This window comes from Typopeltis vanoorti, chromosome 22, assembly GCF_054136105.1.
Source record: "Typopeltis vanoorti isolate ZY-2024b chromosome 22, IOZ_Tvanoo_1.0, whole genome shotgun sequence".
Taxonomy (NCBI): Eukaryota; Metazoa; Arthropoda; class Arachnida; order Uropygi; family Thelyphonidae; genus Typopeltis; species Typopeltis vanoorti.
In genome coordinates, this window is record NC_143570.1 from 20,732,539 (window position 1) to 20,760,434 (window position 27,896).

A 27,896-nucleotide genomic window follows, 5' to 3' on the forward strand; every position below is an offset into this window, starting at 1 on the left:
AGGGTAGAATTTGCTAATAATTTCATCATTATTTTAGAAAGGGTTGAAATGAAAGCAGTCATTTGCTGTGATAATTTAATAATAAAGATTTAATTGCCTTTCTTATACTGGATATGAACTAATTTCCAGAGGGCATGATAAATACTAGAATAGGAGAGAGTGTACCAAAGAAATAAAAATAAATAAAAAAAGCAACACGATGTTAGTAAGCTATAAAGTTTTGAAAGTTAATTTTCAGAATGTTCAAATCTGTGTCCAGTACTGTTTCTTCCCTTTGCTTGTTTATTTTCAAATTAACTTTTTGTTTGTTTGTTTTTTTATCATATCTCTAATTTGTTATTTATTTCTTAGTTTCTTAGTATTGAAATAGGTCTGGAGTTTGTTGATGTTTGGAGTGTGTTTGAAGGAAAAAGGCAGTTGTATGCTAGAGATGGACTGCATCTTAACATGGAAGGACATAAGAGATTGAAGAAGTTATTGTTTTCTGAACAGGTTGAAGTTATTGGGCAGGGAAACTAATATTGAAAAGGTTGAGTGTAAGAGAGAGAAACTTTAGCACTGATTGTGTATTTATTGATCCTTATAGGCAGAATAAATTGCAGAAGAGAGGGGAAAAAAATTGGCATAGGACTACGGTAGTTAGTGACTTATATATCAGTTATAAAGCCGGTACAAGATCTAGAGGGAATCTGCAATTTTTGTATACCAATGCTAGAAGCATTAGAAATAAGAGAGAAGAATTTTTGGCATTAGTCAGTGAAATCTCACCAAAAGTTGTAGGCATTAGTGAAACTTGGCTGTCAGCAGAAGATGTGGTCACTGGAATTGAATGTGATGGGTACAGTATTTTCAGGGAGGATAGAGAAGATAGAACAGGAGGAGGAGTACTGTTGATGATAGCTGATGTGTTGCAGCCAAAGAAAGTAGTATATCATGATGATAGACATGTGAATGAGAGTTCATTTGAGGCAGTCTGGTGCGAAATAGTGACCAACGCAACCAAATATACAGTTGGATGCTGCTATAGGCCAGGGAGTACAGGGGGAGATATTGAATTCATGCATCAGCAACTTAGTGCAATGAGTGAAGGCTTAGTGATTATTATGGGGGATTTTAATTATGGTGATATCAATTGGAAGGAGGAAATATCACGTAGCAAAAAGGAAATGGAGTTCATACATCTGCTACGAGATAATTACTTGAAACAGCACGTAACTGAAGGGACACGTGGTGTGAGAGTGTTGGACCTGGTTATTGGTTCAGAGGTTATATGCTTAAGTAAGGTGACCTCGTTACCTCCAGTTGGTGAAAGCGATCATGTGGTATTGACTTGGGAGGTTGCAAAATCTGTAGATTTTTCTATTAAGAAGGGGTATGTACGAAACTACAGGTTAGGCAATTATAACAAGCTTCGGAGTGAGCTTGCAGCCATCCCATGGCAGAACATATTGCAAGGGAAAGATGTTAGCAGTGCTTGGGATAAAATCAGCGGGTATCTGAGGAAAGCAATATCAGATTGTGTCCCCATGGTCAGGAGGTCAAACAAGGCAGGCATTAGATGGATGAGCAGTAGTATCAAGCTTGAACTACAAAAAAAGAAAATGTTATGGAGAATTTACAAGGAGAAGGGCGATCAGGACACCCATGAGCAGTACAAGGCTCAAGCTAGGAAGGTTACCAGCATAGTAAGAAAAGCTAAATCAGATTATGAGAAGACCTTAGCCAAAGAGATCAAGGGTAATCCCAAAGAGTTCTTCCGCTATGTGGCAAGTAAGAGGAAGAATGACTTCGGAAGGATAACCTTAGTGGGTGCTGATGGTATTGAGGTGACAAAATCAGATGTAATAGTCGAGTTACTGAGTGATCACTTCTCAAAAGTCTATCACCCAAGTGAGGATATCTCTATACCTATAGCAATACCTAATGTGAGAATTGAAGCTAAAGAATCAGAGGTATTAAATATATTGTGAAACTTAAATGCAAACACTGCGGTAGGCTTAGATGGAATATCAGCTCGGGTGTTGCGTGAATGTGCAAATGAATTGTCAACCCCTCTTACCTGGATATTTAATTTAAGTTTGAACTCTGGTATGGTCCCTAGGGAGTGGAAGTTAGGCAAAGTGGTTCCTTTGCATAAGGGTGGCTCTAAAACTGCAGTATTGAATTACAGACCAATCACCATCTCAGGAGTAGTGGTAAAAGTATTGGAAAAGTTGGTTAAAGACAAAATTCAAGAATGGGTGGATCAGGATATGATACTCTATAGAGGCCAACATGGTTTTGTTAAAGGTAGATCCTGCCTTAGCAATCTGTTAACTATCCATAATAGAATAACATCAGAGTTGGACAAAGGAACTGGCTACACAGTGGTACTTCTGGATTTTGCTAAGGCTTTTGACAGGATACCCCATAGAACACTGTTACGCAAATTGGAGCAGATGGGAATGGATATTAAATTGGTGATATGGATAGGAGAATGGCTCAGGGAGAGATACCATAAGGTGGTGTATGGAGGAGCCGAGTCCAGAATGAGGCAGGTGACCAGTGGTGTGCCTCAGGGCTCTGTGCTTGGGCCAATGTTGTTTAATTTGTATATAAATGATATAGGAAACGGCTTAAAGGGAGATATTCAGCTGTTTGCTGATGATGCAAAGTTGTGTAGTGCAATAAAAAATCAAGCTGATGTTGAAAGTTTGCAGGAGGATTTAAATAAGCTGGTAAAATGGGCAAAAGAAAATGGATGTCAGTTCAATGTGGAAAAGTGTAAAGTCTTGCATTTTGGGATTAAAAGATTACCAGCTGTGTACTACATCGATGGAAAGGTACTCCAAGAGATTGATGAGGCTAGGGACTTAGGGGTATTGGTAGATAAGGAGATGAAGTTCAGAGGACACATTGCTAAGGTGTCCAAGATTGCACATAGGATTACTTGGTTGTTGAGGAACACACTGACATCCAGAGATAAAGAGGTTATTATTCCCCTTTATAAAGCATTGATACTTCCACATTTGGATTACTGTGCTCAGGTCTGGTCACCTGGATTCCTTGGAGATGAGGAGGCTGTGGAGAGGGTTCAGAGAAGAGTGACCAAGTTGGTGAGTGATATAAAAAATGCTCCCTACATTGATAGATTGAGAGCTTGTGGATTGCAGAGATTGGTTGATAGGCGAAGAAGAGGGGATATGATAGAAACATTCAAATTACTAAAAGGTTTTTATAGGATTGATGCAGGGGAAATGTTTCAGCTGTGTGATAGTGATGGAAGAACAAGAGGTCATCTCTGGAAATTAAAGAAGAGTGTGGTTAACAAAGGTGTCAGAACAAGGTTTTTTGCCTGGAGGGTGGTGAATGAGTGGAATTCATTGCCTGACTTTGTTGTGAGCTCTTCATCTGTAAATGAATTCAAGAAGAGATATGACAGATATTGTTTTGCTAGCTTGGGTCTCCCGCGATGAGTCTACTGACTCCATGGAGATACCCGTAATAATAATAATAATAATAAATATCCCTAAAAATTGATACTATTAGGGTCTTTGCAAGTATTCACAAATGAGTATGTTAAATTGATTTACTTAGATTTTTTAAGCTTCACTGCTTCTTGTGTGGGAAAATCTATACTTCTTTTATCCTTAAATAAATTGTGATTATCATTGAGAAACAATATTTATTATCATGTGGTAGTTGGGATTTCAGTTGATCCATAGTGTTTTGTATAATTAGTCATATAAGATGAACTCTCCCTATGGCATACTTATAGGGATGCTTGGACAAGGACTTAATTAGTTTACCTGTAATTTGAGTTGAATGTATATTAATAATAATTAGTATATGCAGTAACACGTGCACGTGTTGATTTTGTTTGCACTGTTTTATTTTATATAATTTCATCTTATTTGCAGAATATCAAATATCAACCGACATGTTCTTGATATCTTTGGCACCCATGCATCCAAGTTATATGATGACTTCTGGCCTAAATTGGATTTGAAGTTTACCAGCCGTGTCTTCCAAGAAAGTGTACTTGTATGGTTAATTCATTAATCTTCCAGAAATGAACTCAGGGTAGTTGCTGTTACTTATTTTCTATTAGGATTGTTATGACTCAAGTGATGAATTTTACACCACAACCTAAAGCAAAAAATAACTTAAGAATATTTTGTTGTACAGCTGTTTTCATCAATGTTACTGACCGTGTCAGAGAAAAGTTAATTTTTGTGATAAGAAAAGCAGATTATTTTTTTTAATTCTAATTGAGGTGATGGTTATATATATATGTATATATATATATATAATGTGATTTGAAAATGTTGCCTGTTAAATGGTACAGTTTTCGTATTTACATGAAATTTTATAATTTCATATTCTGAAATCATGTTTCTACAGTATTGTCCAATTACATTGGAGCTTATTTTTCTACTAGGTTTGTTTGTAATTATGGAGATTTCATTTGGAAATACTAGATAGGAAAACATTTTTTGTTCATTTTGAACTAATAGTGATATATACAAATTTTATTTTATAATGTACAATGTTTGTTATATATCATTATTGTTGCGAAATTATTAATGTATTATATGGTAAATGTATATTAGTGTATTGCAGAGTATAGTCATTATACATATACCATGTTATGTATCCTCACTTAAATGCTTTAGAAGACCAATGGTTAAATTGTTAATTATATTCATCATACATTTTTTTATATTTCTATTATTTTGTTCATTTTTTTTATAAATATATAATTTGTAAGATACATAAGCATGTGCAAGCACACACACACACACTGGTGAAACTAGTTGACCAGTTTCAGAATTTGATATGTGCTCTTCACTCATCTTTATTTAAATAGATTTTCACATTCTGTGAATTCTTATTTTTGTTTGTAGTTAGAATAACCAGAATAACTTGCTGAATGACTAGAGATGACATCTGTAAATTATTTCTTTTGAAAGATGAACAAAATCAGGCTTGCATAGTGTGTCTGCTAATAGGTTTCTTCTCTAGAAATCATTACTTAAACCTTCACTCTACATTCATATAAATGATGTGATTTGTTAAGTCATTAAACCAAAACAGTAAGAATCAAAATGCCTTTAACTAATGAAAGCTGATAACAGGTGGAACAATTTAGATAATATCTACTAATAAAAATAAACTAATTGTTTGAGCTAAAATCATAATTTTCATGTTTAAAAAAAAAAAAAAAGTGTTGTGTACGGATTATTCAAAAAAAAAAAAATTTAACAAGAATCAGAATCTACATGTTAGTTATTCAACTACCACTTTTTTAACAGTTCCTATTTTTTTCTACATTTGGATACGTACAGCAATTTATTTTTCTCTTTCTCTGAATTAACTGAAAACATATTATTCATGTTGAGTTGACTTCAAGGTACTATCAAGAATGAGCAGTCTAAATTTAGTAAAGAGCCACTTACAAAAACTAAGTTCTCAGAGGCCACTAGACTGCCAACTGCCTTATGATTGATATGAATGTGTGCAAATCTAACTTGGTCAGCTTCCTATTCTCTTAATATGGAAATTTAAATCAAGAGCCCAAGCAAAACATAGTCACCTGATCTACCTTTTCAGAAGCCAAGAATATTGCTTGCATTTTTTTAATGTTTAAATGTCTGGAAGTGCTTGACCCACTACTAACAAATTTGCTAAATCAAAGTTGCATAAGAAATCAAAAGATCTTCGTCATGATTCTCAAGCTTATGGACACAGAATTAGATTTTTTGTAATGTTAAATATTTGCAATTAATAATGAAAGGATAATAAATATCCATTCTATTTTATAGCCAAATAGAAAAAGATATTATCTTTTGAAACTAAAAAAGTAATCAAGAGAGCTTATAAGAATACAGTTTCAGTATAAATTGCCTAGATATTGCACCACTTAATAGATTTTTTGTTCATATTAATATTAACCTTTTATTAATACTTTTGATTAAGGGTTCAGTTATACAGGCTTAAACTTATATATTTAACTGTATCAAGTTCTATTATAACAAACTACTGAAAAGTTATGATTGGAGCTCTATAGGCACAGTACTATCTTAAAAGAAATTTACTGTAACAGATTATCCACTATATAAAAAAAAAAAAAAAAAAAATTCCCAAGATTCCTGAGTTGTTTGCTGCAGTGAAAGTTGACTTTTGGTTTGCTTGTAGTACAATTATACTGGTCTTATTAAAACACTTAAGGAAATGAACAACATAGTTAAGAATATAAATTAAATTATACTTTAATAAATATTTCGGCAACGTCACGTTGCCATCTTCTAAAGGAACTTACAAAAAAAGGCACGTGCACGTAGGCACTACAACACAGTAACTGGGAATGAAGCTATTGTTCTCTTAAAAGTCTTGATGGTGCCCTCTAGCGAGCTAAGTAGGTGTTCTTGGCCATTGAGCTGAAGGTCTGCTGATGTAAGCCTCCCAAATTTGGGGCAGTCGCATACAACCAAATTTGTTGAGGTTTGGAGAATTTCTTAGGGCTGAGGCTGATTCCATAAATAGTCTTTCTAATTTGTATTTGCTACAGTGTATTACTGTAGCTTTCTTCCACCGTATCCAGAGCATGGTCTGCAAGACCAGAATGGCTGTACTGGTGAAAACGGATGTAGTCCTTGTGTTCAGAAATTCTGATATTCGCTATCCTGCCTGTTTGGCCAAAGTAAGACAGTTTACAACTGCAAGGGACCTGGTATACACCAGATAGGTCTAGGGAAAGTGGTTGGTCTTTAGTGGAGCAGATAAGGGATGCCAATTTTCTGTAAGGTCTGTAACAGGAGGTCAGGTCATGTTTTTTTAAGATTTTGGTAATGAATCTTTTTCCGAGGTGCCTCGAATGTAGGGAATGGTGATGGATTTAGAGTAATCCTTGTTATGGAGGGGGGATCTGTGGTTTGTAGGTTCTAATATTTTTTGGATTTTTTTTGGGGGGGGGGGGGATAGCCATTGGCTGAGAAAGTGTTGAGGATGTGATTTAGTTCAGTGTTTAGGGCCAAGTCTTTTGAACAGATTAGTTTAGCCCTGTTGTATAGTATTTTCATCACTCCATATTGTTGTGAGGGGGGGGGGGGATTGTTGGTGAATAATTATACTGGTCAGTTATATATTGCATACTATTTCTGTATTTAAAAAAAAAAAAAAAAGTTAAATACTTGTAATATTCTCATTAATTTTTTTGTTTTGTAACAAGCTTCTGGATAACTTTTTTCTTGCAAAACAAGTTAACTAGTTCTTAAAATACATGCAATATTAACATAACATATTGGTCCTTGTATATCCTTAATTGCTTTGGACATAATTCCAAGCTCAGCATTATGGTCTATCAAGTGTGTGTGAAATAGAAGATATATAAAAATAACAAAAAATAAATAAAAGAAATTAATTATATCTGGTAAGTAAGGCTTCTTATTTAATATAGTGCAAACCTTGCTTACTAAATTTTAAATTTCTGAAGATTTTCATATTAAACTTTATCATACTAAATCATGAACCTTTATGATTCAGAAATCCTGGTGGGAGACAGAACAAGAGGTCATCCCTGGAAGCTGTATAAGGAGGGTGTGAGCAAGGGAGTGAGAAGCAGATTTTTTACGTGGAGAGTTATGAATGATTGAAATGCATTGCTTGAGAGCATGGTGTCTGCAGAGAATTTGAATTTGTGAGAATTTGTGAAAAAATGTGTTTAAGGCACAGTATGATGAGTTGTGTGTATGACAAAAAAGGACCTCTTAGATGAGTCTGTGATACCATGGGGTCTTAGGATAATAATAATGATAATAATAAATCCTGTTCGGTCGTTAAATTTTTATAGGTACTGTTTTGTATATTTTATGCTCTTTGACTTTTTTATGTGATTTTAATGCCACAGTGGCTCAATGGTGTGTCAGTAATTATTTCTCTGATGAAAGTGTAGCTATATTTTATAAATTTCAGGTTGTGCCACTAGATTTCCAGTATAAAAATTCTGATTATATCTATGCTGTCATCATCAGTTGCATCAGTCTGGTAGCTCAGCAGCAATTTCCTCCATTCCGCTCTGTCATTGGCTTTCTTCTTAACCTCCTGGTAACTCCTCAAGCCCGTGCTGTCTTTGATTTGGTCAAGAAAGCTTTTCCTTGGTCTGCCTTTTCTTCTTTTCACCTCTATTTTTGCCTTCAGTTATTCTTTTCACAAGTCCATCATGTCGAAGTATATGTCCAAACCACCTATCCCTTAATTAGAGTTCTTGTTTCATTTATCTCTCTCAGGACTTGTTCGTTTGATTTTTTTTCTGTCCATTTTATTTTGCTCATGCGGTGCCAGCACCACATTTCAAAAGCCTTCAATCTTCTTACATCTTATCTGCCTAGAATCCAGGTTTCACATCCATACAGTGCAATGCTCCATATCAATGTCTTTACTAATTTTTTTTTCAATTGTAGGTTGAGGTTTCCTGTTAAAATGCTTTTCATCATCATCATCATCATCATCAAATTCCTGCCATGTACCCTCAAGGGGTGTACAGGATATGACAGTACTACATGAAAAAATTACATCATTACTAACTTCCTATCTACAATTTTCCTCCAAATCAGTCTGTTACTTGTCAAGACTCCAACATTATCAGATCTTATATTTCTATCGTCTAAGGCACTTTGTACCGTATCAATCCACCTATATCTTGGTCTTCCTCTGGGTCGTTTTCCTGCCAACCTGGCAGAGAACACTTGTTTTGCTAATCTTTCCTCTCCCATTCTATTTAAGTGACCATACCATCTGAGATTAGCTCTGCTAACGCATTCCTGGATGCTGACAATGTCAAGTTCTTTCCTAATATCCTCATTTTTAATATGATATTGCCATTGATGCCATCTGTTCACGCCTCTAATCTTTCTCAGGACTCTCATGTCTGCGGTCTCTAGTCTTTGGTCAAGTGTTTTACTTCTGACCCAGCTCTCAGATCCATAAGTTAAAATTGGTTTGAACACAGTCTTGTATACAGCTAATTTAGTGTTCCGACTAATTTCTTTCTTATTCCATATGAATTTATTCAATTGACTTCCCACGATACCAGCTTTGCTGATTCTGTTGTCTATTTCTATATTTAGTTTACCATCTTCAGTAAAAATTGTGCCTAAGTAGCTGAAATGTTTTACTTGTTCCACAGGTTTTCCATTCACAACACAGTTGACATTTTCAATGATTCTGCCTATTTTCATTGTCTTTGTCTTTTTATTGCTGACCTTCATACCATATCTATTACAACAGCTATTCAATTTAGTCAGAGAATCTTGCAGACTTGTAGCGGATTTATTTAGAAGTATAACATCATCCGCATAAAGCAAAGAGCTGACATTAACATCTCCAATTTTGATATCAGGTCTAATACCACATTCCTTCATAATGTGATCCATATAGATAATGAATAACAGAGGGGATAACGTACATCCTTGTCTCACACCAGATTTAACATTAAACCATCTTCCTGTACTTCCTTCAATTCTAACTGCAGACTCACAACTCAAATAAAGACTAAGTATTGCTTGATATAATGCCCCATTGACACCATATAACTGCAGCGTATTGAATAGCTTCTCTCTTGGCACCTTGTCATATGCCTTTTCCAAATCGACAAAACTTAAATACAGATCTTTGTTATATTCCCATGCTTTCTCGACTATTTGTCGTAAAGTGAAGATCTGATCCTGACAGCCTCTATTTGGCCTGAATCCAGCTTGTTCTTCACCAAGCTTTTCTTCCACAATTCTTCTCAACCGTTTCTCAAGTATACTTGCATAGATCTTGCCAGGAACACTCAGTAGGGAAATACCTCTGTAATTCTCACATTCAGTTTTATTTCCCTTTTTATATATGGGTACTATGAGAGCTCTACTCCAATCATCGGGAATTCGTCCCTCTGTCCAGGCTTTCTGAACTATGCAGTGCAGCCACTGTAAGACTCTTATACCACCATACTTCAGCATTTCTGGTCGAATATCATCTACTCCTGCTGCCTTTCCACATTTCAAGCCTTTGATGGCTTTTTCTACTTCAAGTATGGATATGTATTCCTGACTGCATGCCTGGTCAGTGTTTTTTATCACTGTGCTGTCATCACTGCTTGTTTCATTTAGCAGTTTTTCAAAGTAATTACTCCATACTTCAAGGATATCTTTTTCTCCTGTTTTCATTTCACCTTTATCATCTCTAATTCCTTTTACAGCACTCTTTCCTCCATTCCTAAGCTTCTTCAACAACCTCCAGAATATTTTGCCACCTTCTTGATATTTATTTTCTATATTCTTGCCAAAGTCCTCCCATGACTTTTGTTTAGCTAGTTTTACACACTGTTTAGCTTTCTTACATTTGTCTCTGTATTCTGTAAGAGTAAAAGCTGACTTATTTGCCAGGAACTTTTGATATGCTTTCTTCTTTTCCTTCACTGCCTCTTTAACTTCCTGTGTCCACCAGGGAGTTCTGATTTTTTTATCTTTGCACACAACCTCACCACATGCCTCTCTAGCAGAATCAATCAATGTTTCCTTTAGAGTTTGCCACTGAATCTCCAAGGTTTGATTCCTGTTCTCAAACTCTTTCATTTTCTTTTCAATAATATTTCTGTATTTTAGTCTACAGTTTACATCTGAGAGCTGCTCAACTTTTATTCGCTTTAAAACTTTCTTACATGTTATTCTTTTCAATATGAAATTCAATTTTATCCTGCTCAAGACTAAATAGTGATCACTTCCAATTTCAAATCCTCTGTACACTCTGGTGTCCTGCACCACGGAGAAAACATCACTATCAACAATAACATAGTCAATGAGACTTTTCTTATTCCTAGCCTCTTCTCTCCATGTGAATTTGTGCACATTTTTATGTTGGAACATGGTGTTAGTAATAACCAGTCCATGTCCTGAGCAGAAATCCAACAGATATTTGCCATTATTATTAGCTTTGCTCTTTTCTCCAAATTTTCCCAAAATATTTTTGTATGTCTCACAATCATTTCCTACTCTACTATTTAGATCCCCAACAAGGACCAACTTTTCCTTTTTCATTGTGTCAGTTGCTTTTTCTAAAGCCTCAAAAAATTCCTCCACTTCTACCTTAGTAGAACCTTCTGTGGGACCATAGGCACAAATAAGTCTCATTGTCCAGTTCCCCATTCTCATATTTGCCCACATTACTCTACTTGAGACTGACTGCCATTCAAGAAGATTAGCCTCGTATTTTGTGTTGAATACTATGGCTACTCCTTCTTTTCCTTGATTGTCATTGCCTGAATATAACATTTTGTATTTATTGCTCAGAAAGATCTCACCAGTTTTGGTCTTTTTTGTTTCAGTCACCCCTATTATGTCGATCTGGTACTTATCTAATTCCTCAGCTAGCTCCATTTCTTTGCCATTCAGGCTTCTTACGTTGATAGTACCGATCTTTAACTCTGGTGATGTTGAGTTGGGGTTTGTTTTCAGATTTGTTCCAGTAGCTGACTTTTCGCTGTTCGCCCTGGTTCCCTGGCAAAAACAACGGGGGCCTTGTTTAACCGGGCGACGCCCCAGCCGGCATGAAATTTTGTCATGTTGTACCATCATTTTTTATTTTGGTTTAACCAATAAGAATACAATTTGGTCAGCTAAATCCCAAATTGCCAGCCCATCCTCGTTCGTTCAGTATCAAAGTAGATACCCAACAGGGTGCACCACGAGAAGGTGAGGATTGGACATTAGGTCAGAAGCCCTGGTTGGTTCTCCACATTCCTTTAAAGGCTATGTGGAGGTCTCCTCTCAGTTATACAGCTTTGACCCTTAAGCACCCCTAAATGCTTTTCACCTTAGAGAATTGGGCTTTTGCTTTGTTTATTCTTGATCTTATATCTTCTCTTGTTCTGCCATCTTCTGTTATGAGGCTTCCTAAATATTTAAAGTTTTTCACTTGTTTTATTTGTTTCTCACTGATGTCTATATGCTCTATATTGATAGGGATTTTGCCTGTAACAATGATTTTAGTCTTATCTGTGTTGATTTTCATTTTATATTTTTCAAGGTTATTATTTAGTAATTCTAGCATTGTTTTTAACATTCTTCTGTTTTCTGCTACAAGGGCTATGTCATCAGCAGATCTCATACATATGACTCGCTCACCATTTATCTTTATGCCACTATTTATTTTATCTTTCATGAATGGCCTTTTCAATATATAAATTAAGTAAAAGTGGTGAAAGTATACATCCTTGTCTTACTCCACTCCTTATATTTATTATTTTCTCCTTATCATTGATTTTAATCTGTCCATTTTGATTTTTGTAAATTTGATAAATTATTTTCCTATCCCTTAAATCTATGCTGATATTAGTTAGACAATTTAGGAATATTATTTATTATTTTTATTTTATAGGTTATTATTTAGTAATTCTAGCATTGTTTTTAACATTCTTCTGTTTTCTGCTACAAGGGCTATGTCATCAGCAGATCTCATACATATGACTCGCTCACCATTTATCTTTATGCCACTATTTATTTTATCTTTCATGAATGGCCTTTTCAATATATAAATTAAGTAAAAGTGGTGAAAGTATACATCCTTGTCTTACTCCACTCCTTATATTTATTATTTTCTCCTTATCATTGATTTTAATCTGTCCATTTTGATTTTTGTAAATTTGATAAATTATTTTCCTATCCCTTAAATCTATGCTGATATTAGTTAGACAATTTAGGAATATTTGCTGGTTTACTTTATCAAATGCTTTCTCTAAATCAAGAAAGAAAATGTAAGTATTTTGATTAAGGTCTAATCTTCTCTCTATTATTGTTCTTAAACAGAGTATTGCCTCTCTTGTTCCTTTATTCTTTCTGAATCCAAATTGGTCTTCATCCAATAGACAATCTATTTTTGAATAAATTCTATTTTGAATAAATTTTAACAAAATTTTGCTAACATGGATTAAAGCTATTGTTCTAAATTGGCTGCATTTGTTTGCATTATTCTTTTTTGGTATTATGGTTGATTTCATAAACTCCTTTGGTATTTCTCCTCTATCATAGATTTGGGGTATTAATTGATAGAGTAAGGTTTTTGTCTCACCACTTAGATTTTGTAGCAGTTCTATAGGAATATTGTCTACACCTGGACTTTTACTCATTTCGGAGAGTGCTTTATCAAATTCTTCTCGCATTATTGGGGGTCCTAGATTATCTTCATTTTGATTTTCTATGCTGATATCAAAATCAAGTTCGTCACCATTATAGAGATTTTCAAGATAATTCTTCCATTTCATTAATGTATCCTCAGATTCTATTAGTAATTTTCCATTTTCATCTTTGATGGCATTGTTTTTGCTGTTCTTATTAAATTTGAAAGTCAGTTTGTTAATTTGTTTATAGGCTTTCTCTATGATTTCTTTTTTAAATAATTCATCTATGTTATTACACTGTTCTTCTAGGTATTCTTTTTTGGCTTGTCTACATTTTCTTGTAATTTGATTTTTAAGATATTTGTATTTTTGTCACATCTTCTTTAACAGCATTTTTATATTTTCTTCTTTCATCCATAAGGCCAAGTTTTTCATCTGTTATCCAATGTTTTCTTTTTTCTTTTTCTGCATTTTTCAATAATTGATTTGATGAATTTGTAATTAACTCTTTAATCATATTCCATTGGTTTTCAATATTATTCTGACTATTTATGTTTTCTGGAATGTTATGATCAGTTGCCTCTTGGTATCCTCTCTTTACTTCTTTACTCTTTAATTTTTCAAGGCTCCATCTTATTGGTTTGTATCTTTGGATTTGTTTCCTATGTTTCAGTTCTGTTTTCATTAAGACAAGGTTATGGTCACTACTAATGTCAGCACCTGGATAGCTTTTGCAATTTTTTATTTGGTTCCTGTATCTTTTCTTGACCAATATATAATCTATTTGATATCTATTTGAATCCCCAGGTGCTTTCCAGGTGTATCTTCTTTTTGGAACTTGAAATAGTGTATTTGCTATAACTAACTGTTTTTGCGTACAAACTTCTATTAATTGCTTTCCTCTTTCATTCCTACGTCCAAGGCCAAATCTTCCTGAAACATTATCATTGCTCTCTTCTCCCACTATAGCATTCCAATCTCCCATTATTATGCTATTGTCTCTGTCTTTAAAGCTGCTCCTTCTATTTGTTCATAAATTTCTTCATTGCTATGTTGGCATTGTAGACCATTATAATATTAAGGTTTACTGGTTCATTTTGAATACTTATTGCCATGATTCTGTCACTATGGTTAATAATTGTAGTGATTAATTTTCCAAATTTTTTATGAAGCATTATTGCAACACCTGACTCGCCCTTCTTTTGTCCTGAATATATTATCTGAAATTCTCCACTCCAGAAATCACCCTGTCCCTCCCATATCGTCTCGCTAATGCCCAGAATGTCTATTTCAAGTCTTTCCATTTCTTTTTTTACATTTTCTATTTTACCTGGTTCTAGCAGTGTTCTTGCATTCCATGTTCCAATATTCAGCTTATTTCTTGTCTTCATTTTTGAATAAGTACCAGGATTTCGTTGGCTGTCAACCTGAGAAGCCTGGTTACTTCTCCTGCCAGGCATGACTCCTTCAGTGAAGACTCCACCAGCCGATCTTGACTTCATTTTTAACTTCCATTGTTGCTTTTACTTGGGAATGTAATGTGGTGGTTTCCCCTTGCCTTCCACATCGCAGTATTGTAACATGTATACTACAGGAGGTTAATACAAGTAGCACTTGTATTAACAATACAAGTTAATACAAGTGCTACCCACTACTATAACTATTAGTGGTTAGTTGAAAGAGGAGGAAATACCCCTAGCCCTCGAGTACTCTAATAGCTTCAGAGAGAATGGACGACCTCCTCCTGAGGTTAGTAAGCAAGAAAAGAGACAGACAGAAAGTTTTAAGTAAAGAATCCTCATTAGGAAGAATGTTAGTATGAGGGTAGAAGCAGGAAGTGTAAGAGTTAGAGAAAAGTATGACTGAAAAGCTTTGAAATTGATCATACTTAGCTCTGGGACCCGGGGTTAGCCATGCCCGTACCTGCAAGTTGCAAGCCCCATGGGGGTCTTTCTTGCATATAAACTAAGATATCTTTTAATGATAAATAATTCCTTTGGAAGTTCAGAGCAATCAAAATTTATAAAGGAAAATCACAGAGAAACTATTCAAAATAGGACACTCATCATTTCACAAATACGCTTCGATTTCTGGTTTTATAAGAATTATACATCACATGATTCCAACTAACGTTCCATCGAGGCTACATTTCCCAGCATGCTGTTTACTGCCATCTGCTGTATACTGAGTTAAATAACACCTAAATTTGACGTAACACCTTCAATTTTAGGTGGTCAGGTGTTTTAGAATAATCAGAAATTAGAATGGGAGAAGTCATTGTTTAGATTTTTTTTTTTTAAACTTTTCTGATATGTAAAAGTTTGATGTTCAGATAATAAGTAAAACTCTAAATAAGAGACATCAGTGCAATTGGTTTAGATTAAATTCAGATAACTTTAAAATGCACATTGTATACCTCACTGGAGCTCTAATTATAACTGTTACACAATCTGAAGACCACAAAGTTTATCATTAACAGAATGCAACATTAGTTAATAATGACAAGAAATCGAGTTATAAGATATTACTTATTTTGAAAGCACACAGTATAAGTAGGTTTTGTACTTGCTCCCACACATTAGATTTTGATCTTACCTCTCTTAACCAGTTAAAAATTTAATAAAGAAGCTACTTACTCAGAATGAAAATAAGCAAATCACTAGATTTGCTTATTTTCATAAGCTTATTTGCTTATGAGGTTTAATGTGAAATTGTGCCATGTCAAAAGTTGAGATCTCTCTCTCTCTCTCTAATCACTTTTGACAGAGTTCTGATGTCAGGAGGTTGTTAGGCTTTCACTAGGAAGTGAAGCAAAGTAGTTTCTTAAATTGTTTGTTATTCAATTGCTTGGAAGTTTGATTGAATCAAACAGTTGGGTATTGTTTGTTTGTTTCAAAATAACTAGAAATTCCACATATATCAATGCCGTTGCATACCCATCTAGGTTGGGTGTACTGTTGTGTGGCTTGTGCAATATGATTGCATTTATTGATGTATGAAAGTTTAAGCGTGCATAGCACATCAGCACTTATCTTAATTGGTCCAATGCAATTAATTGTTGGATAGCTTGGAATACTTTAATTTATCAATTAATATAATTTTAAATATGGAAATCATAAAGGTCAAATAGACAATAGCTATGCTTCACGTATGCCATTTATGTGAGAAGCACAAAGGATTTATGCTTTGTGGTGATCTTAGATTATCATTGGCAAATACTAGAGTGAGACATGGAATAATATGAATTTTGATAAAATTTTTAAATACAGCTATAATACGCACAGAAATCGGAAAAAGTAATCACTTGGGAATTATCATTTTTCCGGATTGAACCGAAGAAAGGCTGAAGTAATTCATTTTACTTATTTATACACCAGTTCAAACCTCCTTGAACTGTAATCATACAATCTGCAAAAGCTCTGGCAGAAAACGAGACATTCAGTGAATCATCAACACTGTTTCCCATTGTAAATATGGGCAAAAAATTTATAAATTATTTATAGAATATTATAACTATATATTAAAAACTTATTTATATCAGTTTCATAAACACGTCAGTTCACACTTCACACATGCAAAACAGATGAAACTCGGGAAAACAAAAACAGCAACTCAGGACAACATTCAATTGTGTTATTGCTTCACACAATAACCAATCACAGCCACTAAGAACTTCTGGACGCTATAGTCTCAGTGCACACCTTGCCTCGCCTTCTGGGCCATTTGAAACCACTGGAATGCTAAGAATTTGACATGCTGCGCCATCTTCACATCAGTTTAAAGGACTCAAAGGTGCCTGTATTTGTGACTGCACACCTGGGCTATTAACACAAATGTGATACAATGTTTACACATTGAAACATCTCCTCTTCATGAGCATTAGTATATCATGTTTAATTTTAGGAATCATGCAAAGCTTGCAAACAATTAGGGGTTCTTTCTTTTTCTTCTTTTTAGTCATTTTCTGTCCATTCCTGGATGAAGGCCTCTTCCAGTTCCTTCCACCTTTCTCTTGGCAATGGTTGACCAATTTATCTCACAAAATTTGATAATTCATCACTCCACCATCTTTTAGGATGTCCTCGTTTCCCTTCTTTTGGAATCCAGTTCGTTAGTATGGTAGTCTATCGTTTGTCTTCTCTTCTGGATAATGTCCAGCCCATTTCCATTTTAGTCACTTGTGGTGAAGAATGATGTCAATGATATGAGTCTGGCTTCTTATCGAGGTGTTTCGCTTCATATCTTTTAATGTGATGCCTAGCATCAGCCTCTCCATTTTTCTTTGAGTTGTTGCTAATTTATTGTTAAAGACCAAGTTTTACAGCCATATGTGATGACTGAAAGTATACACTGGTTAAATGTCTTCCTTTTTAAACAGAGTGGGACATCATTGTTTTGAAAAATGCTTTTCAGTTTTCTGAATGCACTCCAGGGAAGTTGAACTCTTCTATTTATTTCCTTTTGGGGTCCACAGTTTAGATCAATGAGATGACCTAAATATGTATATGAAGAGTCTTTCTAAAAAATTGTTTCCTATTATTATGTTTTTTGGTGTTACAAGATGATTAAACATGATTTTAGTTTTTTCTATGTTTATTTTTAGGCCAACTTTTCTGTTTTCATGATATAAGTCTTCTTGTTTGCAAAAATTATGATATCATCTGCATATCTTAGGTTAATTTTCTGTTATTAATTTTCATACCAAGGTTTCTCCAGTTTATATTGTTAAATATTTCTTGAAGGACTGCTGTAAAGATTTTGGGCGAAAGAGAATCTCCTTGTCAGACACCTTTTTCAATTGATATTTTATTGCTGCTTGTGTGAAGTTGAATTGTTGCTGTTGCAGTGTGGTATATTTCCTGGAGGAGGTCCATATATTCTCCAGGAACTCCCTGATTCTGGAGTGCTTTGATTATTGCATTAGTTTTGATGGAATCAAATGCTTTTTTCATAATCAATAAAGGCTAAACAGAGAGGCAATTAGTTTTCTTCTGATTTTTCTATTATTTGTTTTATTGCATGAATATGATCAATTGTGTTAAAGCCTTTATGGAAACCTGTTTGTTATTACTTTTGTGAGAATTTTATATAGATTAGAGAGAATACTAATTGGTCTATAGTTCTTTACTTCTTCTTTGTCTCCTTTTTTAAATAACAGAGTAGCATTTTCCCAGTTTTCTGGCATCTTTCCCTCTTCTAGGTATAGATTTAGTAAGTTTGTGACATGTGAATTATGTTGTTTCCTCCCCATTTAATTAATTCTATGTGAATGAGGTCTTCACCAGGACATTTTTCATTTGTTTTATTTAATCTGAGGTGAATGGGGGGGGATGAATTCCATATGTGATTGGGAAAGAATTATTTATATTTGATTTATCTGTTGACAAATCACTATAGAGTTCTTTATAAAATTCTTCTAGTCTGCTTAGGATTTCTTCTTGGTGCACACCCTGAATATTCACCCCTGGTACGTGTGTGTATTTTATCTTCCTCCCACCCATGAAAGGTTATTAGCAAACCTATAGTATATTTTGTACCATGGGTGAGCTAAGCAATTTTTTTCTATTTTTATCAGTTTTATATATCTTTTTTGTATTTTTAATTTATTTTTTACATAGTCCAGGAACCCTGCTCTAGAGACCAAACATGGAACTTTTTCGAGCCACTTCAGGCCTCCAATAAGTGGGGGTGGTGATCTTGCACTGGGTAATGAAATTCATTTCCCACCTAAAGACAATCACAAACATCCATGCCCATGGTGGGATTCAACCTGCAGCCTGTTGTTTTGAGAGCAGGTATACTAACCACTTGGCCAACCAGTCCAGCTACATAGCCTATAACAAACATAGTTTCTCCAATCACATTCGTCTTAGGAGTTAGTTATATGATAACTAATAATTAAGGAATTGACAGCGTAGACTAGAAATATAAATTAAATAAACTTTAATATATACTTTCCAATATTTCGGAAAGTATATATTAAAAATTCCCAAGAAGATGGCAAACGTGACGTTTGCCATCTTCTTGGGAACTTAATACAAAGACAAGTGCACGCAAGTGCTACATAACAGCAAATGAGAACTGAAGCTAGGAAGCTACCGTTTTCCTAAAGTCCTGATAGTATCCCCCTAACAGGCTATATTGGTAGTTCTTGGCCATTGGGCTGAAGTTCTTCTGATAAATGTTTCCCAAATTTGGGGCAGTCTCATGCATCCAAATTTGTTGAGGTTTGGCATGTTCCTAAGGGCTGAGGCTGATTCCATGAATAGTCTTTCATATTTGAACTTGCTGTGGTGTATTACTGTAGCTTTCTTCCATCTTATTCTGTGGCAAGTATCCAGAGCATGGTCTGCAAGCCCAGAGTGGCTGTACTGGTGAAATCGGATGTAATCCTTGTGTTCTGAGATTCTGATATTTGCTGTCCTGCCTGTTTGGCCAAAGTAGGACAATTTACAGCTGCAAGGGACCTGGTATACACCAGGTAGGTCTAGGGGAAGTGGTTGGTCTTTAGTGGAGTGGATAAGGGATGCCAATTTTCTATATGGTCTGTAACAAGTGGTCAAGTCATGTTTTTTTAAGATTTTGTTGATTTTTTCCGAGGTGCCTCGAATGTAGGGAATGGTGATGGATTTAGAGTAATCTTTTTTGTGAAGTGGGGGGGGAAGGTGGGTTGTGGATAACTGGTTTAAGTATTTTTTGGATTCTTTTGGGGGGGGGGGGGGTAGCCATTGGCTGAGAAAGTGTCACGGATGTGATTTAGTTCAGTGGTTAGGGCTTGATCATTTGAACAGATTATTTTTGCCCTGTTGAATAGTGTCTTAATAACTCCATATTGTTGTGAGGCAGGGTGATGGGATTATTGGTGAATGTATCTGCCTGTATGGGTGGGTTTTCTATAAACTGAGAAAACCAAGGTTCCATCAGGTTGGCGGGTGACTAGTGTGTCTAGGAAGGGGAGGTTATTGTTTTTCTCTTTTTCCCTTTTTCTTTTTTTGGTTATATGTGGATTAGTAGCCAGATGTGTAACTGTTTGCAGCAGGAGAATATCACTAGATGCACTAATGGAAGTAAAAGAAATGGAGGTGATGGAATGAATATAATAAAGGTAGGCAAGTACACTTGTTAAAATGTTGAGCAAAGTCAGAGATATTCCTGAATATCTCTGACTTTGTTCCAGTATCCATTATCAACAATTACAGTACCTCACATTAATGTAGCATATGTGAGATGATTACTTTTCCCTAATGCTTTTGTTGAAGATGTCAGCTATCCATTTGTTGTGGTGGGATTGTTCACATCCATATCATTATTATTATTATGTGACACCTCCAAGGAGGACTAAGACTCATCAAGGGAGGGCACCTGCTCTACAACTCTATTTTCGCCAATCAATCCACCACTAATGAACTGCAACTACACCAACGCCATCTACTGCCCACCACCACCACGACTAGTATTTTCACAGACAATCACAAATATCCATGCCCATGGTGGGATTTGAACCTGTAGCCTTTTGGCTGGAGAGCGGGTATGCTAACTACTCAACCAACCAGGCCGGACATCATTGTAAGGTACCTGCTGGCATGGTTGGCCGAGTGGTTAGCATATCCGCTCTCCAGCCAAAAGACTGCGGGTTCGAATCCTGCTGTGGGCATGGATGTTTGTGATTATTATCTGTGAAAATACTAGTGGTTGGTGGTCTGCGGTAGATGCCGTTGGTGTAGATGATGAAGGTAGTTGCAGTGGGTGAAGATGGAGAGTTGTACAGTAGGTGCCCTCCCTCAATGAGTCTTTGGACTCCCTGGAGGTGTTAAGTAATAATAAAGTAATAAAATGTTCATTAATATCAAATTAATGACAATTTCTAGCCTTCCTCCAAGGAAACCTAGGGAGAAAAAGTGTAGAATACATAGCCAATCATACTTATTATTAAGAGAGATCTCCGGGGAGTCAAACTCACAGGGAGACTATACTTTTCTTACCAGCTGTCATACTGTTCAATTCATTCATGCTACGTGTACACGTAACATCCAATGGCAATCCATTCCAATCATGTACCACTCTATGAGAGAAAAATCTAGCTCATACCCTTCTTGACACCATTCATTCTCAACTTCTAAGGATCCTCTTGTGTCCTTTCTCCACCCTCCATAAAATGAAAAATTCCATCTTTTGAAATTCTGTATAACCCTTTCAGAAGTTTGTAAGTCTCAATCATATCACCCCCCTCTTTCTCCTATTTTTCTCAATTTGTCTTCATAATTAGTATTCCACAATCTTTATATCATTTTTGATACTCTCCTTTGCAGTCTCTCCACTATATCAGAATTGCCACGGAAACCAGAAGACCAGACCTGCACACAATAGTCCAAGTGAAGTCTTATCAAGGCCTTGTAAAGCCTAATTTAGTTGAGGTATTTGAATAATGTCAGAGAATAAATTGCTAAGAATACTACAAATGCCAGACAGCAGTTTAGTTTTCATATACTAAGGGAATAGTCAGGATTGTAGAGAGGCCACCACAAATGCTTTTGTCCTATTTTGTGTAGAATCCGTTTAATTGATTGCTGCCTGGAAAAATAAATCATAATCACTGTTATTGGGGGGGGGGGATGTCTGCTATCGACTCATCCAAGTGTGCACACAATCAACAAGATGCACATCACATGAACTCAGGACCTGTCCAGTAGTCTGTGGTAATGCTCTGGCAGGCCGTCTCTGAGATGACCTAAATATGTATATGAAGCAAAAAATTCCTTTTTTTTTAACTTACGAATTAACCAATCAGCACCAAATATTACAGCAGTACTCATTGCTATCACACTTGGCAGGGTTAAACAATCCTGAAACCTTATTCTAGATACTAAACTTTTTCAAGCCACTTCATGCCTCCAGTAAGCAGGATGGCAGTCTCATACTGGGTGATGAAAACAGTTTGCTACCCAAAGACATTTACAAACATCAATGCCACAGTCAGATTTGAATCCACAGCAGGTTGATTGTATTGCAAGTACACTATCAACCTAAGAAACCAGGCAATTAAATTGCTGAAATCAGATATTTTCATAGCATCTATCTTTGTTGTCACAGCAAGCTTCAGTAACTTCATGCAATTATGAAGTGACATTTCATATTATGACATTTCTCAAAATAATTTCTCCAGCAATAATTAACAAAAGTTATAAAAATAATACAATAAAAGTTTTAAGGGCAGTTAGTTTCATCAGCATGATAATAGCATTGTTTTCTTATGCTCAGTTTGTGCTGTGATATGCAGATATTAATTTTTTTATTATTTATTATCTAACTCTTCTGAAATTATTGGCCAGTTTTTTTTTTCCTTCATGATATCAAAATGTAAATTTTAACATATCTAAACTAAACAGCCAAAAGAAGCAAAATCATGGTGGGGGTGAAGAGAGTAATAATGATAAGAATAAAATTCAAATTATTCTAATTGTTGTCCATCCTGATTTTGCCTTTTCATTTTATGTTCTTTGCATAATTTGCTATGATTATTAGAAAATTCTGGAGACAGTTTTTTTTTTTTTTTCCCCTGGATGAATTTAGTTATAAATGCTTTAATTCTGAATAAGCCAAAATTGTATGAATCAGAGCATTAATGATTAATATATGCATAATAGTTTGGGTCTGTTTAAGATGAGTATATTTTTACATAAATGCAGGATCAACATAAATGCATTCTGAAAAAAGTGGGCAATACTTAGAACAAAATTTCTAAGTTCATATTCTGAAAAAAGTGGGCAATACTTAGAACAAAAATGATATACTTATATTTACCATACAACAAAAACAACACTAGATATAAAAAAAAAAAAAAAATTGGTTGCAAGATAAAAAGTGTTCAATCAAGTACACTAGATGGAATAATGATGTAGGGCAACAGGAAACTTTTGTGACATAATTGACATTGGGTTTTTGTATTTTCTTTCCAGGATTTTTTTTTATAAGTATATGAGAGGAAAATTATTTTTAGTTAACCATTACATTTCTGTGATAGTTTGATATTAGCATAACCAACCAGTCAGCTGCAATTAGACTGTTTGCTTACTTCTACTTTCTACTGTTTGTCTCATCCTACTATTGTTAGTTTATTTTTGAAAATATTTTTATGTTCTGTTTGTCAGTATCAACTTTGCCAGAGAAGTTAACTTACTCTTTAAAGAAACACTTCCTGATATTCCAGTGATGCTATGAAGTGTTACTTTCAACAAATGACTAAATACTGGGATTCTCATCATTGCTTCTCTAGAGTTCCAATATAAAGATCACATAATTCTAAGATAAAAACTTTGTTTTCATATTCACTGGCCTGGTTGGCCGAGTGGTTAGTGTATCCTCTCTCCAGCCAAAAGGCTATAGGTTCGAATCCTACTGTGGGCATGGATGTGAAAATACTAGTGGTGGTGGGTGGTAGATAGTGCTGGTATAGATGATGGTAGTTGCGGTTTGTTGTAGAGTGGGTGCCCTCCCTCAATGATTCTTTGGACTCCTTGGAGGTGTTATGTAATAATAATTATATCTTTTTTATACACTTCTTCTTTGGTCAAGTTTGATAGATATCAATTAAACAACAAAAGACCTATACTGTATAAGATACATGAACCTGAGTTTCATATATATCTTTCATTTTATGGATGATGTTGTCAAACTCTGTACCCCAATAACAATAAATGAATATAAATTCCAATTCTTGAAAATTTCACAAGCAATTGTTTATGGAAGTATTTTCCACACATGTACACACTACTCGTGACAGAAGAATCTGACATTGCAACAGAATAGGTCAGCATCCTTATCATTTATATTTGTAATCATCATGCCGTATATATTGCAGTTCAACTTTCATAAATTAAAATACTCATGATGAAACTCAAAATGCTGTTTGTTCTTTCATTTTTTTATTATATTTGTGTACAGTTTATTTATTTGTACTTTTAATTAAACATTTCATTGAAATTATCCTAGTATTTGGAATGATTCCATGCAAAATTCATCCATATCAGATTATAAAAAGGTGTATGTGTGTGCACATGCTAACATATCTTATATTGTATGGTGTGTTTATTTCATATTTGTTTTATTCCATGATTTTAACTATCATATCATGCTATAAAAAGGGCAATTGAAATGATTCATAGTATGAAAACGTAAACATTACCCCTTTTCAAAAAAAAGAAAAGAAAAAGTTACTTAGCTTAATAAGAATAGTCAGGTAATGATAATTTGCACCAGAAGGAAATACTTTTCTTAATTATATCAGGACTTTTCATTCATACTAACGTTACATTTTTCTTCCTTTACATTTCTTTTGCCTACAAAACTTGCCCATTAATAAAGATAAAAACATACTCTCATAGGAAGTGTGCCATAAATAAGCAATGCTGATGCATAAAATTTATTGTACAGAAATATACTGTATAGATTTCAGAATGAATTGTGTGTTTATAGAGAACATATTCTGCTGTGAAGAAAAATGGAACCACGTGAAATATGCAGTTTGATGTATAAGTGCAATACCACCACTAGTTTTTTTGTTTTTTTTTTGGGAGGGGGGTATTTAATGAAATGTATTTTATTAACTGTGTGTTCTACATGGATACTGGGGTCTAAAATTTCAGTTAAAAGTGGCTTTACAAAAACTAAGCCTTATCCAGAAAAAAATGTAGTATAATATTTAATACTTTGTATATGTATTAAATATTACATACAAAGCAAGTAATGGAGAATGTGAAAGTCATAGAGCAATGGTGAGCAACCTTTTGTGTCCTTGTGGATCATATCTAGGTTTTCATGAAGATCAATTAAAAAAAAAAAACAACCTCAAAACTGTAAGGGACTCAAACCATAAATAAGTTATTTTACTGAATATATTTATTTTTCTTGTAACAAAAGCAGCTGCATATTATATATTTTATACACTAAAACAAATATATAAAATTTATGTATTAAATTTGATTATGAAACATTCTTAATTATTGGCACTTTTATTCTGATAGAAGATATGAATGAGGAGAACAATTGTATTGTGTTGAGACAGATGCAGTAACTAGTGGTAGCTAGGTGTGTGCATCTGAATTTTCAAAGTACAACATTTTTAAATGTGCACACGTAAATATTAGTTAGGGTTTGCAATTAATTTTTATTTTGAAGTGTTTAGTAAAAATAAGTAAAATATTAATATTTGCAATCTTATTTTTAACTTGACTTAGACTTCCCTAAAGCCATTCTGCAACAAAAACAATGGTAATAATCCTTTTTTTTGTTTGTGTAATTATCTTGTGGATGAGGGTCATACAAGACTGGCAGACTGTAGATTTCTCACATTAGGTTAGATTATTGCAGAGTAAATTTATTACATCCTTTTGAAAAAAAAAAAAAAAAAAAAAAAAACTTTTCTTTAAAAAATAAAGTTGTAATATTTAAAATATTTCTCATATAGCTTTTTAAAGATTAACCTGCATCCACATTTTTATTCTCAATGTAAATAAGCTCAATTTGAAGAGTGTCCCACTTTTATTTTTTTACAAAAATATTTAAGTTTAATAGCATTGCTCGTAATCATATGAAAATTATTTAGAAAATTAAGACCATTAAATTCTTGGGGAATTTGGAATGGAAAAATTTCAACAGTTTAATTTTATTATTTTTTCCTTATTTCTTAGACATTTAATTTTTAAAGAAAGTCATTGATGCATTTTAAAATGACATTTCCTATTAAACTAGTCATACTGAAATAAAATCAGTTACTGCTCTAAAAACAAAGAGAACTGGCTGCCATTCCAGTGATATTATTGTTAACAAGAATTTCTTTTTTTTAAAAAAAAAAAAAAAAAAAAAGCTATTCATTCATTGTGTGCACCTTTGTGAATTCTAAATTTCTTCTTGTAGTTGACAACAATTTCAGTTCAAAGCTGTTATGTATGGCTAAGTATGTCAGATAAAATAGATTTGGATTAGGAGTTAGTTTTCTAGAATATTTAATCAAAATTAAGAATTCTAATTCATTTCAACATGAGATGCCTTGTTTTATCATATATAACAAATGCAAAAAAAAACTAAAGTGTGCTAAACATGACTTCTTGCAAGTCTATCCTTGCTAAGTCCAATATAATGAAAACTTCATTACTAGTTGATGGTGTTCTTCAAAACTGTTTGGTTGTTAGCATTCAAGTTACTTCTGCATCAGTCTGTCTTCCTTTGTCTTTGCTACTTTTGCTTCAAATTTCTGTTTCACTCTTTCACCTCCCATCCTGTTTGAATGATATACTACCTCAAATTTACCTCTGGCTACACATATTTGAGTATTAATAATTGAATATTAATGATGTCAAATTTTCTTTCTGATATCTGCAATGTTAATATGGTTTTGCTATTTACAAATGAATTAACTTGCTTTTTTTAATAGATTGTTATCAATGGTTTTTAGTCTTGAATGAACTATTTTATTTCTAATTGCTGTCAAATCTATATGTTAAAACAGTTTTGAACAGTTTAATTTTGTACACCAGTTTTATGTTTTGGCTAAGTTTACTTGTATTTATATGGGATACTGTTTATTTATATAGCCATTCCCATTTTCCTTTGCATTAAATGTTAGGGAATGTAACAGCTTAATTAGTTTCTCAAGAACCTAATTAATGCAATGATAGGGTGGTTAATCCTATGTACATAGTGTACTGTGGCTGTCCTTTGCATGTGTTCTGTTTTGTGAAGGTGAAAAATCTGTTTCCATTATTAAAAACTCTGCTGACTCCTTAATGAGAATGGCTAACTCACCTTCAGTTGAAAAGCCATAACAAAGGTTCTGCACATCCTGCATAAGATTTAAACCCAATTTTTCCAACCAAAGGGATCATTGAAACTGATTGAGATATTATTTATATAGAAACTTAAGTTCTTTATAATAAGTTTATTACTCTTATTACATATACATTTATCTAATTGATCTCAATCATATCAATGCCTTGCCAGTTTATATTGTTTACAATAACACAAATTTTCCAGAAACTTAAGAGTCAAGGATGTGTTCACAGATTTTCAGACGTTGAATATGTTATGCTAATTTTATTACCACAAAAAAAAGTCTGAAAGACATAAATTTATACTAAATAAAAAATTATGACCCCATGCTGACCCAAATATAGCATGTAGAAATTGAAATAGCACACATTGTCTTTATTTCTTTAGAATTTCATTCCTTAGGTTTTCAAGCATGACAGACATATTATATATTGAGAGCAGGATTTTGGATGCTTTTGTTTTTCATCAATTCAAGTATCTGATAAGTATACACGAGGCTCTTGTATGCAGACTGTGAAATTCAGCTACCACCTAACAAATTAAAAACAAAATAAATTGTGAATTAGTTCTTGTGATATTGCCCAAATTAAAGAACTGTGGCAGTACATTAATTTGGGGTTATAGATATACCCAAGCAATAAGCAAAGATATTGTTCTTCATGACAATGTAAAGACAGTGTTTTTTGATTTCAGTTGAAAATTTTCATATTAAAGTTTGCACTAAAGAAGCCAGTTTCTAGAAAGTACTTGAGTGTTGTGTATATATTCTGCCTAAATGAAATAAAGGGTGAACAGATCACTTTCTTCTTGGAAACCTTTATAGGTTGCATTGTTTAACTGATTTCACCAAGAGCTGTGTTTATTGTAGTCTCCTTAATTATGGTTTAACTTACGCTGCATGGAATAGAAGCAGTATTATGCATGTGTAGATTGC

General features: G+C 34.0%; 1 protein-coding gene across 1 annotated transcript in view; it reads left to right on the top strand.

The window, feature by feature from the left end:
• LOC150094197 (transmembrane protein 135-like) overlaps positions 1–5,194 on the top strand; it is a 198,477-nt gene extending 193,283 nt beyond the window's left edge. The window contains exon 13 of the mRNA XM_090412359.1: positions 3,900–5,194. Coding sequence (XP_090268485.1) covers positions 3,900–4,041 — 142 coding nt within the window. The 3' untranslated portion in view covers positions 4,042–5,194. The remainder of the gene's footprint in view (positions 1–3,899) is intronic.
• The last annotated feature ends 22,702 nt before the right edge of the window (positions 5,195–27,896 follow it).